Source organism: Helicoverpa armigera, chromosome 20 (assembly GCF_030705265.1).
Source record: "Helicoverpa armigera isolate CAAS_96S chromosome 20, ASM3070526v1, whole genome shotgun sequence".
In the NCBI taxonomy this organism is placed as follows: domain Eukaryota; kingdom Metazoa; phylum Arthropoda; class Insecta; order Lepidoptera; family Noctuidae; genus Helicoverpa; species Helicoverpa armigera.
In genome coordinates, this window is record NC_087139.1 from 2,638,309 (window position 1) to 2,654,635 (window position 16,327).

The 16,327-nt window shown below is 38.2% G+C and overlaps 1 protein-coding gene across 5 annotated transcripts in view; it reads right to left on the reverse strand.

The window, feature by feature from the left end:
• LOC110382167 (serine/threonine-protein phosphatase 2A 56 kDa regulatory subunit gamma isoform) overlaps window positions 1-16,327 on the reverse strand; it is a 45,916-nt gene that overhangs the window by 16,878 nt on the left and 12,711 nt on the right. For 4 of the 5 annotated variants that reach the window (XM_064039605.1, XM_064039607.1, XM_064039606.1 and 1 more), the window contains one exon: window positions 10,794-10,977. In XM_064039605.1, coding sequence (XP_063895675.1) covers window positions 10,794-10,977 — 184 coding nt within the window. Of the gene's footprint in view, window positions 1-1,372; window positions 1,838-10,793; window positions 10,978-16,327 lie in introns of those variants that run through there. The other variant, XM_064039608.1, reaches the window with a different exon arrangement.

Genomic DNA, 16,327 nt, shown 5'->3' on the forward strand with positions numbered 1-16,327 from the left:
CTAAATGCGTGCCCCAAAGAAACAAAAGGGGACAATTTAAATAGCTGAGCTGAGGAAAAAGTTAAGGCATAATAAGTTCCAAGTGAAATAGTAGAAAGAAGGCCTTGATTTTCCGCCCATCATCCAATTTTCTGGTCGTATGAAAGCCGAAATAGTGCTCTGTATTATTAGCGTTAGCTGGTAGTATTGTTAAAGGGATATCAGGAAATAGGCGTGTTTCTTATGTGTCATTGCATATAAAATTCTGTACCATATGTTATGTTTGTTATGAGAGAAGTGCTGGCAGGTTTGTCTTGAAACATGACATTAACTTCCTGATGCATCCATAGGATACATTTGAGCCACAACAGAGCTCAGACGGGTTCCACTAGCAGGACTTCAACAATAATTATGATGCTTTCATAGTCATCGAATTGAATGTACCTCAAGTTTCTTATTATCAGAACTATGAGTGATATCAGCACGAGGTCATGTGTGTCAACAGTTAAGTCTGATGTCACAAAAGATTAATAATAGAGAGCAGTTTTAAGTCTAATAAACTTGGACAACGGCGAAATAGCTCAGTTGTTAACAAGTTTTGTTTATATCATAATCATTTCGTTGTAAAACATTACAACCACAACTTGTTACTGCTCATAAACGCGAAGCCTCTTGGATATAAACAAATTAGTGAAAATATTGTCAATGACAACATTTTCGGGTAAAACTATGTTTTACTATAGATATGATGTAGAAAGAGCATCTACAACTTGCAGGATAGGCAAACGACCTCGTTGCGCTAATTTCGCTTATTAGCAAAATTAATATTCAATAACAGAAAGGCCGTTCGATAGCAATTAGGGAGTTCCTTATATCATGTGGCACGAGTTGGTGGTGTGCAGGGGACAAGGACGTCGCAATACATTCCCATGGCATACATACAGCACGGGGCCGGCCACCGGCCGCCGATGGGTCGATATATTTCTGCGGCGTTTTCGCCATTTCCTCTACACTACATGCACACATAAAAGATAGTCGATCACTAGTTTCAGTGATTCAGCCGGATTGTTTCGGTTCGCCGAGCCTGATTAGACTCTTCAAGGCTGTCGGTGACGAGGTGTGGGCGACTACTAGCTATCGCTACTACAGCGTAGTTTATCTGCGTCGTAAGCGATATTGTACTGTAACGTCTTCTTACATGCCGTTCCGTTTACGTTTACTTCGAACTATAAGACACAAATAGATACGTTTATTTTGCACGCAGATGCCGAAAGTCAGCCAAACAGTGAAGGTGGTTTGTAAACACTGATTAAGGGTCTTCAGGGTTCGGCGCAATTAGTGTCCATCATCTGCAAAGCGCAACACGGGTGCAATGTTGTTATTACCGACGAACCTTTCAGCGGGGGGAGCTGCACCATCAAACTTTCCTTATCGGCATTGGGTATCGGCGTGGGGCGCTCGGGCGAGACGGCGGCCGCGGCGGGGGGCGGCGGGCTGCGCGCGTCCGGCGGCGACGGCGCCTTCTGCTGCGGGCCCTGGCCCTCCATGCCGGAGCCGGCGAACAGCGCGAACCGGAAAGCGCGCGCGACGTCCGACACGCTCTCGGAGCGCTTGGTGGCCGCTTGGTTAGCAACGAGATCGAGCCCCGAGTGGAACGACGGAGACTTTGGGATTCCTAGCGGCGAGACGGCGCGGCGCGGTTTGCTCTCAGCGGCGGCGAACATCGCGCGAGAGGGCGCGCGCGCGGCCGGCCCGGCATGGACCATCGCAAGCGGCGGCCGGCAGCGGCATCCGAGCGGAGGCCCGGCAGCGCCGGGACCGGTGCGAGCTGCGGGGGCGGCCGGACTGCCACGCGCCGGTCTGTGCCGCGACTCGCCACTGGCGGCGCCGCTCGTGCGCGCGCACTGCCGCCGCACCCCGCTCGCGCCCCAGCCGCTCTATACAACCTCTGCTAGGGCTGCCACGTCATAACATCTACCATTTACATAATGTGTACATGGTTTGTTACTGCAATACAATAAGTCCTCCTCCTACTCACTACGTGTGTCTCAATAGCTGATTGCGTCTGCGAGTCGAGCACTCTCGTAATGGAGTAACGGTAGTTACCGGAAGCGGCATTGAGAGCTCGAAGTAATGACGCAGATTTGCATTACATTGTACCAGCCCTGGAGATATTACGACGATTTCACAAGTCGAGGAGGTCGGGGGTCGCGATCGCGTCACTATGAGGAACAGTAAACAAATGGACTGTGCCGCGATAACCAAATGCGTAATATTATAAACAGTACTAACCTACTGACCAATAGCCATATTATTATTCATATATGCAAGTAAACATTAATCAGCTGGGAACCGTTATCGTTGATAAGCGTTTGGATGCTTTGCTAATTACAAAAATGTACTCCAATTGATAGGCGTCATAAACAATTTGCGCCAATAAACATTCACAGCCAATAACGGAACGGGCTGACGATAAATTATAAATTGCGAGTAACGACCGAATGTAGACGGCGACGTTTTTCTGGGGAACTAGAAGAATAACAAGGGGTTCGCAAGGGTAAGTTTGTTTGGGTGTAGGGCGGGAGACGCCATGGCCGCGGGAGGGGGGCGCATCCTTGTGCCAGACTGGTGCGCTCTCCCCTGTGCCTGCACCATCGATCCGTTAATTGACTTTAATTCGTCTGACTCACTTCCTCAAATTATGCGTGGAAAGTGGTTTGCTTAAATCATGGCATAATCATTAATTATTAAATACAGTTTCGTTTTAATACTTCTTTATATTTTTTTTTTGCAGTAAGAAGTATTTTTAATTTATTTATCACTGAATACGCTCTAAAAGGCTTTTAGCGAAAAAAAAAACCTTTGCCGAGATTATAGTGAAAATTCCAGACATCCAGTTACGGAACTAAATGAAATATTTCCTTTCCTATTACATTCGCTTTAAACTATATTAGAGTAAGCTTCCAGTTTAAATGGATGCAACTGAACACCGGTGTTTTCCTAACACTTAAAAATAAATAAAAGCGTAATTTACTGGCTTGAGTATAAACATTCAATATAAATTCCACAGTCTATTATTTCAGTATTGCAAATGGACAAAAAATAGAACTTCAATTATCTAAATTCTAAAGGCATTATTAGACAGCCCTACGCGCTTCCGCCTTGACGATAAAGAAAATCTAAATCCATTTTCCTATGTAACGTCATATCTTCTCTTGGAGATAGTCTCATTATTAAATTGGGGAAGAAGTACCGTCGTGAGAGGATACCATATGCAAGGATGGGGAGATTCCCTCGTATAAGCTTTGGCGGTTATGCACCATCACGCCTCGTGCTTATGGGGTGGGGCATATAAAGAGGTTCCATTATGAGGCTTGCGCTATACCATAGTTTAGGATCGAGGCAGTTTATATGTGGCTATAGGAAGATGGTCTATTGTTTGCATATATTACAATAAGGTATGTACTTAAGTATTTGTGCTTATACCTTTCTCGACAACAATTACAATACATAAGAATATGCAGTCTCATCTGTCTTAAAGACTGTTTTCACGGTTATTTTAATGATGATGGAGTCCAATACGACCTGATTAAGAAAAATCTCAAAAATTTTGGAAAATTACATTCCTCAGTAAAAACAATTTTACAAACATTAAAGAAAAGGCGCATAACTTTAAAATATTACTTGACAAAGGAATAGCGCGCAAAACGTTTTCGCCAACATTCAAGATATCTTTTGCGCCAATTTCTTTATTCCAATATGGCGGGGGTTTTATTGTTATCCGTAAGCCTTAAATGAAGTCCATAAAACAAAAATAAAAAGGCTATATTTAGATCAACGATTTGATTACGAAGTGTGTCAAGGTTTCCTCTATCTGAGAGTAATTTTCCGAGAAAACTGACAAACATCCAGTAGGAACAAATATCTGTTCAGACTTGTTTGCACCAACTTCAATGCGGAAACGAAACTTGTGACACAAAAATAACATCGAAAAAGCTTTAATTTTCTCGAGCAAAAATTTCACTTGAATCAACCTAAGCTAAAATTATTTTTCGGGATTGTCCTCTAAAAACTAAACCAAAGTTGACACATGTGTGGTGAAACCTAAAATCGTATCCGGTATCAAATTTTTTTTTACAAAAGGGTTTTTATTCATATTTGGAATTAACCTTACTGCACAACCCATTAACTACTTAGGGTCCTTAGCGGACCCCTTTGCCCAAGATAGTACACATGTATATTTTGCAAAAAGACAAAAATGGCGGCTAAATAACAACTCAATCCCCATGTGTTTACAGTTGCACAAGGACATTAAAACTCGTTTTAAGACGCCCAATGCTGCAAGGTCACTCTAATTAAGATAAGAGAGAAGATTAGTCCGTCAGTGATGAAATTAGCGAGATTAGTCGCCCAGTGGCGATGACCTGTGCCCTAATTGTAACAGAAGATACAGCCGGTCCTTTAAAGGATGAGCACACTTCAAAGTGATTTACACTCGAGATAAAAGACTGATGTGTTGTGTAAGAACCTTTAGACATGGAGCAGGAAACAATAGTGTTTATATACGTACGTGTTAATAACGATACATTTTATGTTAGTCTATTTACACATAGAGGTAATGTTTTGTGTAATAGTCAATCTCTGCAAATTGTTTGAGTGAACTGTTTTGCGAAAGAAATCATAGGAGGCTTTTATCCCATTTTCAGTGGTAGTTTTTTACCCAAGGACCAACGGTGGGCACACACTACACATACTAGATGGGACATGTGCAGAAATTAGTCGATTTCATTCAGAAATCTAAACGCACAATAAGAACTTCATTAAAACATCTTACTACTCCATTACATCCTCACTCCGTGTGACCGACACAAGTATAGTTACACACGTAGGCATTATATCGTATGATCAGAACCCGTGCATTGGTGTCGGGTGATGTATTACTAGTTATATGCGCTATTGCTTCAGAGCACTCAAGTTTAATTGCTACAGGAAACGTTTGATGGAATCAATTAGAACAGATTTCAGGGACGTGTCCTTTCAAGTGTTTCGCAATCAATAAACTGTAGCTGATGATTGCTTAGAACTTTGCTATTATGATATCAATGGAGATACTTTAATTAATTCGGAAACCAGCTTCCGCCAGCCAAACAAACAAACTTCAGCTTTATAATATTAGATAGAAGTATAGATTGCGAATTTGTTGATATTGCGATGGACGGAAACAGTTCCCAAATTATTCGATTTGTCTATCCCAGTTTCAAAACCACAGGTATATCTCTAAAAGATGAGGCATCATTTATCAAAATTGCAGTTTTGTTATCGAAACGACAACACAACCTGACATCTGCGGGTCACATGAGTTCGTCGATTCATGCGCTCCACATCGACCCAGTTTCTTGATGATGTCTCAGGATATGGCATTTACGGCGCGTTCTATACTAAAGAGGTGCTTCCACGTGCATTGCGAACACTGGGAAAATAAGGCCGTAGCTCTTTTTGAATTTGAGAAGTTTTCTTTAATGCCATTCCGGAATTAAACAAACTTAGAGAGCACACCTTTAAAGACGTGTTTTTGATTAGCATGACCGTCAAAGTCAAATTCATTTCAAAAACGATGGGTCAATTCAATAACATGAACATAAATATTGTTTTTTTTAGCTCAACAGAACTCAATATAGAATTCTAATCAAATGAACCGCAAATGTTGCTTATAATTTGTTTTATCAATTTAATAAAACCACAAAAACTTTTAATCCAAATGTTAGGTACTACCCAAAAAGGGACAAAAACAAAGGCCGCGTAATAAGTCCCCTGTGCCGTATTAGGTCATTTTCGTCGCATAGCACGTCACAAATGACATACAAAGCGGTCGTTTGGCGAGAATTAGGACGATGTCTCTGAAGTAGCATTCATCGCGTAGGCTCGCTTGCAGCGGTGAAAAGCGGAAACGGAAAACGGGCACAAAGGGACGCCAAGCAAAAAGCATAGGACACATGCCACTTTATACGGCGTTTAGCGTGAAAAGCGCTTAAGGCGCTTAGGGATTCTTTCAGTCTGGCTGGAAAGCGAGGCGGCTTATTACTAGCTGTTTAACTTTGCACGGCTGTAAGCTACTAACATTGTTAAGAGTTCATTCCTTTGCTAGTAAATGAAAACTACCTGGCTTGCTGTGCCTAGTAAATCTCATATATGTATCAGTATAAGAAGGGATACCTTCTTTACTAAGCTGTTATTTTGTGCATCTGCCAATGATGTTCACATTTTAAAATCCAGGGTTTATATGAAACTTTGGAATATCCTATATTCCCTTTGAAGAGTGAAGTTTATTACATTCCCTTTATTTCAGGAATAAATAAAGTCCAGAAAAAAATATAATTGAAGCTGCTGGCACTGCGTCAGAGTATAAAAGACTTGATCAATTAGCGTTACTACAATAACTAGGAGCATTAACAATCACCTATTGTCTTGTGTTAACGGCAACTTATATGCAGTATAATGCTAAATGATTTTTACTGCGGAAATACCAATAAGTTTGGATTAGTTCTGGTTTTAGGAAACAGATATAAAACTTCAATGCAAAACCCAAGATAGTCCCCTGTGAGACACCTAAGAATTTTTGTTTAATTATGTAGGTACTGTTACATGTGTAACGAGTATTTACGAGATCTAATAGAAAGTGAGAAGCAAAACTAGAGATGACCAAAGGGTTGCTGGACAAAAATCCAGATTTCTAGAAGCTATATTATTTTCCGTAGAAGAACAACCTGATAATACTATCCAACCTCATATTCACTAGCACAGCAGCCCTTACGAGTTTAGCCCCAATTTGTACAACCGGCAAATAGTAAATCTTAGCACAACCTTGGACCAATCCAAGATGGCAGTTTCCACAGCAAACCAGCAGGCATCAATTATTTAGCTATCTACGTTGTACTGCAAAACGATGGCGACTCACAACGATTATTGTCATTTGCCTTGAAAAAAAAAACAAACAATGATACCATCTAGACGCTAGTGAACTAAATTGCTTTGTAGTTTCTGAACGTGAGATCGTTTTGCGTTTTTTGTTCGATGCATGCTGTTGCTAAGATATTGTTACGCTGCATTTAGTCAATAACCACTTGTTTATACGGCTACAGATTTTTCTAGAAGTCCTGGTTTTGCTATTGGCACTCAAAGGTTAGCCTGGGAGAGTTCAATCAATAAAGACATTTCATACTTTCCTACTATTTTTTCGCTAATAATATTGGCATGTACGCAGTGTCTTTACAAGCTTATGACGTCACATGTTTACCGTACAAAAGATTTAGCGTCCAGGTGACGCACCGAGCCCTACCCAGCTCAATTACTAAGGACACCTAGCTGATTCATTAGCTAACGGTGCCTCCTACATACATGTTAATACTAGGTCTCGCGCCCTAGTTCCTTCACACACACCCTAAGGAATACCACTGGAGTATCAAGTTTGTATATGTACTGGAGTATCAAGTACTTAGGTAACCCAAAATCTGTACGAAATGCCCAATGATACATTTGCTTAGCACCCACAGCAATATACACGACATCTATATTTAAAGTGTACAACACTTATATCAACTTCTCGTTTCATGTCTACAGCAAGTGAAGACCATAATTATTTTCTTATGACGGAGAAAATGTGCAACAGATGCGGAAAAAATGTGCACCTTCCAGTCCGTGACAAATCACATCTTATACTGACACACAGGTTTTCCTCAAACTTGAAGATTTTTACATAAAGACCTGGTAAGCCAGTGCAAAATAATAAAACGTTACTGACGTACTTTTATATTTCTGGTAGCATCAATAAGTATTTACGATAAGCATAAAAAGGCAATTTGCGTACTCAGAAGCATCGAATAGTCTTTGAATGGTCCAATCACACGCCATCTTTCAAATGTCGAAGTCAAAAATTCACATTCTAAAACCAACACTGAAGAATATATCCATACACCATTGCATATTTCACTAAAATATAGAGGAACTATAGGGGGCTCAGTGGTTTTTGGGGCTGTGAAAACCCATTCTTTTTCATTTCCCCTCGGAAAATGCAATCCCTTGGCGAACATGAAATATGACATCCGACAGTCCCTTCCGCGTAAAAATAAGCGCTTGTCACGAAAACAAAAAATGCTTTGAGTGGGGGTACACCTACATAGAATATGAATTTAGTTCACAAGCGTTTACTGGTTGATAAAACTTTCCTAGTTATTCGATAGGATCGTTTAAAAACTACAAACTTGGGAAATGTTTTTAGACGTGAAGAATGTTCGCGACGAGATGCATAAAAACTAGCGGAGGAAAGTTTGCACTTCATATCATGAGACCGAACATTAATCAAAAAGTTCTTACTTGGCATTTGTCGGTTTTTCTACGGGCAAAATATCGTACATTCTCCACACATTAAATTACATAATTATATCAAAGATTAGAAATGATTGACGTAAACATTGAGCCAATTAAAATTAATACCATTACTTTCATTAAAAACGCGAAGAATTGAAAGAGAATTTGTCCATTGAATTGGAATAACAGAAAAATAAACAAATTAAACCGTGGCATAGTAAATCACACTATTATAAAGGCGAAAGTTTGTGAGTGTGTGTATGTTTGTTATTTTTTTTTATGCGCAAATCGCTGAACGGATTCTGATGAAACTTGGCAGTAATACAGCTTATATTTCAGAATATCATATTTCAGAGTATCATCATACTTAGGGTATTTTTTCCGGGTACGGAAAGTATTGTATCCTATAAGAAGCGGATGAAACCGCTGGCGGAAACTAATAAATATTTTCCGAGGTCACATCTTATCGAAAGAAAGTTCTAAAAGGTGTGTCAAATTCAAATTTTACGTCGGAAATCCGGTATTAAAATTAAGCGTGTACTTGGCTCTGGCGACTGAGTTCAAAGTTTAATTTACATATAGATGAACACTCGTGTCAGTGTCTAGGTCACTGGGACCAGCGAAGTAGCTCATCAGCTCTTAAGTTTCCATACGATTGATTTCTAGTTTATCAAAGAGGATAGATCTATTTATTTTATTTACGATGTATAATAAAATAGCTGTTGCTCTCGTTCTTGTCTCTAATTTTCTTATTTGAATGCGAATTATATCGATATGAATATCGATTTACTTCGGAAGAGTCAGTGCACATTGCCTTGTTTTATTTCTGGTGCTGTTAGACTTTTTGAAGATATGATGCAATGAAGTTGATTCTACTAAATATAGATTTAAATAACTATTGTTTGACGCAAACAACTATGCGCGATTATACCTTGTCAGTCTACCAATCAGTTGAAAAATCAGTCACGCAAACACCATGTATAAAATCATGATTTATTTAAGTTTCCGAGTTTTATAGCTTAGTACCGGTTGACATAGTAAGTCAGCTTAGTGGCAAGGCTACGTGGGCAAACGAAGACATACGCAATGCTTTGTAAGTCGTTAAGGAGATTACTGTAACTACACGTCATGAGCCTTTGTGGACATTATCCTGAATTTGCTGAACTTCTTCATGTAATAAAATAACACATTCAACAGAAATCATCCAATCGGACCATGCGCACCTTAGCCACCTCTCGGCCATTTTATACTCGGAAACCCATCCCATATTTATAGGTTTGCCATTTGCGTTTCAGTGCTGCGGTGACATTTTCGAAGTCTGGAAGGTTCGATAGACACGTTCCATAAAACTTCTAGTGGATATGACAATAAATAAACGCTCCTCAAAGTTTTTTCTTTCTCTAATTATCATGCTACCAACATAGAATACTTACTCGATTTTTTTACTCTCAACCTTTTCCCGACTAGATTAGGGGTGGCTTTCAATCTAACCAGACGTGGGCTGAATACTAATGCCTTGGACAGAACGACTGTCATTTTGACCTTCAAAATACAGAATGGACTAAACGTAAACATGATAAACTAGAACTAGTTTTATAAAAACTTAGATACAGCTTAAACGAAATAGAAAGTATCACATACGTGAAACCAAAACACCGTTTTGGAGATTCTATGTACATTTGTTTACATCATTTGAAGATATTACTTTAAAGATAGATCCTATCAAGATTTTATTTTACTACGAAGATACTGAATTACGTAGGCACTTTATAGCCATATTTTGCCAGTCATGTTACGTGTATATCTTGATAGCATTATAATAAAAGATATCAAGAACTCATCGACTTGGATTTTATGCTCTGACGTCACAAGTCCCGTAAAACTCATATTCATATATTTGACGATGGGATTTGATTGGAATACCCTGACATTCCAATTGCCTACCACTGTATAAAGGATTGATAGACATTTTAGAAAATGGGTAAGGTCCCATCGTAATGCTTAGTATGGGATTTCTCGAGTCTGCTCTGATCGAAAAATTCGCAACTGACAAGAAGGCCGGATATTTTCAAAATACAAAGCAGATGACGCAGCAACATTGTAAGACTGTTTACAAATATTGTTAAGGTAAGAGGCGTTGCTCTTATCTGTGCGTTTATTACTGTGTATAATGGCAAACTTGGCTTAGGAAAAGATAATAAATGCGATCTCAATGCCTGATATCTCCCTCAAGGCTGGAGCAAGTACGCCGAAGGAGACAGCTCCTCTAAACTAATATTCGAAAGCTAAAGAGAGTTTGTTTCGAAACGACTGGATCGATTTGAAATATTATTTAAGCGTTAGTGAAATATTCTTGTAGTGTGTAGTGGGCACTTGGGTGAGTAGTTCCTACAGGCCGCGGGTGACACCGCTGGCATAGTAATGAAAGCTAGCTTATTAAAAATGTTTACCTTTAATAGGTGGTAGTTTCACCAGCTCCTGGTTGTGGCTGTGGACGTTGAACCGGCTGGAGCCGTGTCTCCGAGGCTGGCCGTTCCAGCCGGGCGGGCGGGGCCCATCGGCGGCTCTTGGGACGATGGGTGCCGGTGGTGGTGGACCTGATGCTAAGGTCGAGTGCTGCTTCTCCGGTCGAGTCTGGAGATGATGGAGAGACTTGTTAATAAGGATTGAATAGGAATACAGAAAAGTTAGGCACCTAAATGAGGACTTAAATGAAAAATCTACTAGAACTAGACGATTCTCAGTCACTAATTATCAGTTGAATTTAACTGTCACATATTTTCTTAGAGACTTCAAAATTAGTCATGGATGGTCTCGATACAAAACCTGCTTTGAAAACTGCTTCTTAAACATGTACTTTAAACAGCAGTTTAAGATACTTCAAATAACTACCATTATTTACCATTAGCCGTAATTTATTTCGGTACTTAAATACTTAAGTTATTAATCTCAACAATTATCTCATAAACTTAATAATTACTTGGGAGTAATAACTTTTTGAACCTGCATAAATATTACAACAATCATTTAAAAGCCAAGTGAATTTATGTGTTTAATGAATAGCTTTGATTTATATTTTTGAAAACAATTATTATTAGTTATTACTTATTGCAATTAAAATCAGGAGAATTTGAATAGGTACTTGGAAAATAACAATTCAATTGGTAAAACGATAAAATAATTGACGCGGTTAATTTTGATCTAAGTGCATTTAATATTATTATAAAGCTAAAGAGTTTGTTTGCTTGGATACAATATGTGGATATCGATATCTCAGCGTATTACTGGCTCAATTTGAAAACTTTTTCTCTGTTGGGAAGTAATTACATGCCCCGGATGACATAGGCTACATTTTACAAAGGTACCGAAACCGTGAGAAAGTCAGTTTGTAAAATAGGTAAAGGTTACGAAAAATATTTTTTTTAAATACCGATAATATGTACTCAGGTATGTTTTTGTCAACCTTGTACGCAAATGAAATTGTTATCAAAAACATTTAAATATTTGACCTGACTGTTATTCTAGTTGGCAGCTCCGTAGGTGTAGAGAGATTTTATCATAAACATATGAAGTAATCATTATAACTAAGGACAACTGAAGGACAGCATTAGGAAAATGAGTTATGTAAAAAGTGACATTTAAAAAATTGATTCAAAATGACTAAGTACATTTTTTTGCTGTGAATTTTTAGACTCCGTTTTACTCCACACGAAAAACTAAGTACAAAATCCCACATGTATAAGATAAACTAACAGTAGCCATTTAACAATATTTTCAGAGAAAGTATTTCAGCAGTTTATTTTCTTATTTCATAGCTTCGCAGTTTCATAACAAAGCGATACGATATGAATGGAATGCGATAAGCTGGAAGTCGGTGCGAGCCCTTTTCAAGTCCTTGGAGAAGCCAAGGCTGGAAGTCAAGGTCTTCTCAGAATGGTAGAAAATCGAATATCGATAAAGACAATTATTTGAATATTCGTTACCATATCGAATTATTAATAGGGAGGTATCATGGTTCAAGAACAGTACTCCATATTGCCAACACATTCCTATTTGGAGAAGGTAAGCCCTTATATGGCTTAATTATCATCAATAATCATGGACAGGCCAAATTTTACGAAAAGGAGAAGCGTCTTATTTGATATTTAGTAAGAATTTCCAACAACCCGTCACACTCACATTTGAAACACAAAAAATTATGAATGTAAACATGTGTGTTAAGTTTAGCAACCCCACCTGTAATTTGTCCTATTCATCAACCATGATAAAAATAAAAAAAACTTCATTACACCATAACCAAATATCTCACTAAAGGTCTACATGCAAAACATTCCGTATAATACTCCACAAATTACTAAAAGCATAAACCCCAGGGTATATAGGTTAAGCTAGGATTTGTTCAAACGGGCGTGTACTTAAAGCGAACAGACAGAGGTTCGAGAGGACTCAATGTCAATGCTATTCTGAGGACCTCTCAACAACAAAGCTGGGTATTTCACGACACCTCTACAAAAGAGATAGATATTAAATTTTATTGTTTTACACAGGAGTTGCCTGTTTATGAAAAAATAGTAGAGAGCATAGGTACGCGTGGCTATATTTCAAAAAAAGGTCGTCAAATTATAGTTCTAGTTGGTTTTTCCACAGGATCATAACTACAGAAAACATGAGAATTATATTCTCAAAAATAACGTTTGCATATTAAACATATAACGAAATTGAATAGTCATCTTCACAAGGAAAACATTTGAAATGCAATTACCAACGCTGTCAGCTAAGAATACAAAGTTTATGTAACGTAAAATCAATTATCTGTGTTTTTACTATAAAATAGTAAACATAATTTACATTAAACTCCGCGTTGTCAAGAATAATAAATAATCATGTGAATCTACAAGAATGTACTAGAATAACGAACTAGGAACATAGATTTTCCAAGCAATATCTTTCGCGAACAAATGGTATCAATTAGACTTAAAAGCAGTATTTATTTTGAACCAGCAATTATTTTGGCAGAATCACATTTCTCTCTCAACTGCACTGGCCAATGTTACAAAAAAAAACCGGCCAAGTGCGAGTCGGACTCGTGCACGAAGGGTTCCGTAAATTACAGTTAAATCAACCTATCTCAAAAACTATAAGAGATACTTTGATCAAACCAAAAATCGTTGAAAGAGTTAATTAGCATGCATCACCTCTATTTTTTTTAGAATTTTATACCCCGTAGTTATAAAAATAGAGGGGGGGGGACATACTTTTTACGACTTTGAGAGCTGATATCTCAAAAACCGTTCACTTTAAGAAAAATGTTTTTTTAGAAAACTTTATATCATTTTAAAAGACCTTTCCATTGATACCCCACACGGGTATGTACATCGAAAAAAAAAATTTCATCCCTCAGTTACATGTATGGGGGGCCCCACCCCCAATTCTTTTTTTTACTATTTAGTGTCATATTTTTATAGCGGTTCATACAACACATATTCCCATCAAATTTCATCACTGTAGTACTTATAGTTTCCGAGTAAATCGGCTGTGACAGACGGACAGACGGACAGACGGACAGACGGACATGACGAAACTATAAGGGTTCCGTTTTTGCCATTTTGGCTACGGAACCCTAAAAAGTATCGTAAATATCATTTGTTTACAGAAATAACTACACAAAACTGGCATTGAATGGGAATTTATATTTAAAAAGAGAAAATACAGAATTTGTAGATGCACCTTTGTGGGCGTGGACCGGTAATGTAAACAAAGCTTTCTGGAAAATGGTTTGTCCAACAAATGGCAGTGTATTTATAGCTTAGTTTTTATTTACGTGGAGTATCAGACCACGGTTTATTGACAATGATGGATGCAACCGACCGATCGGTATTCCGCAGCGTATGAACGCGACATCGATCAGATCATGACAACTAGGAATGAGTTTCTTCTAATCGATTTCCTATTTTGCCGAGTAATGTCACAGAAAAAGTTCAACTGTTTATGTGCCATTTTTCCCTAACATCTTCCTCGTTTATAAAACGAAGGTCCGGTTAGTAGTAGGTACCCACCAAATGACACTGACATTTTTTTATATAACTGTGGAGGCCTCACTTTTATAACAGTCCCGTCCAGCATGAAACTCATAGGGGTCCAAAAACCCCAAAACAATCGCCAAAATCGAACCAATAAACAAACAAAGGAAACAATTCGAGCTCTGCAAATAGCCCTAAGTCAAGATCGATTTTCCTAAATAAATTATTGAAACGCTGCGTGGGAGGTACTGAAACAACTTACACAGCCAATCAGATACACAATGTCAAGGTCCGTTTGTAAGAAGGCAATCAATACTCGTCTAGTTCGATAACTTTATGACTGTAGGTTTATTCTGGTGGGTAAAGGTGTGGATTTATTTACGGGCTTTCGGCTCTGGTAGAACACGTGTGGTCATAAACTGTTCGCGTAATGTGCGTATCATGTTGCATCCCGACGATACGTTTAGTTGAAAGATCCGCATCATTTGTCTTCATTTTTACATTGTTTATGTGGTGAATACAGGGTGTCACGAACCGTTAGGGTTTCTATGTGGGCTGTCAATTTGTTCTAGCAAGCTACGTCATGGAAGTTTATAAATCGTTTCATAGTTTATAGGGCTAAGTGCTAGTAGGGGAAGTGGTCTGGATTTCATCAAATATAATATTGTATATATATATAGGGAACAGAGTGGAGCAAACTCTGCAGTAATTTAAACACAATTAATATCTAGACACGAGCAGATTGATGAAGCCAGATGATTTTATAGACGTAATGCTGTTCGAATATTTTACGATGTTTACGAGAAATGTAATAAAAAGAGTTTTTGAAGAAAAGATTACCAAAATTACCGCCATAAAATGTTGAACAATCGTGTAAGTAATGTCACCGTACAACTTTCTCGTGTGCAATTCGGTCGCGTAAAACAAACGTCATCTCAAACCTGTAACTTACGCAATGAACTTATGAGTTTGCAATTAAATTCGGCGAATTATATCACAGTGAGCATGTTACTTCTCAAGTAATGACTTTGTATGGCTATGTAGTTCTTAGCTATATTATGGCATAGTGACCAGATGTATATCATGCTTCTATAATTCACAATGAAATCTGGACATTATAACGTGTGTCATACTAAAGCAGTCCAGCACCTCATTGGAGGGGCTTTCCAGAATACGTCTGTGTAATTTATCGGTATTGCATCGATACGTCATTGAACTGTCAAATTGAAAGATATCGTAATTAACGTGGAAAGAACTGGACTGGTAAAATTAAGTAAGAGTGTCTTTTCACACCCTAATTAAGATAAATTGAGAGCAACAATGCATGCATTGTATTTGCACAAAAATATACATGTTACGTGTCACGCCCTTGCACTTGACGTTACAATGACGTCGGATGACCAATTCCGTTGACACGATCTGTCATTAAACAATCAAATATGACGTAACGACACAAACGTCAGTCAAGATCCGCAAAACAAAATTAAAAGGCCTTGCCTCAATCTTTTAATTACAAATTAATACTTTTACAATTTGTTTAGTTTCACTTGTTAAAAAATGAGTTTGAATATTAATCGACAAGTTTACGATAAATCTTCTAAAAAGTAAGAGCTTGGATTGAAATGTTCCGTTGGATATGTTAAAGCGAAATGGTAACACGCTCGGCAGTTGATGACGAAGACCAACCACCGTTACTTAGACTGATATCAAATAGATTAAGAATTCCAGACGTTGCGCGTTTTTTGATTAATCGAAGCTACGCCATTTCATTGCGAAAACTTTTCTTTTGCTATATTTTGTGAGGCATTGGTAAAATGCTAATTTCTAGTGTTAATTCATAAAAACAGTCTATTGTAACAATGGAACTTGATTTCGCTAACACCTTCATGCTAATATTTCACATTAATTATTCATAAGAAGCATAGAAGGTGTGTAACTTAGCAACAAAACCCGTAATCCGTTTA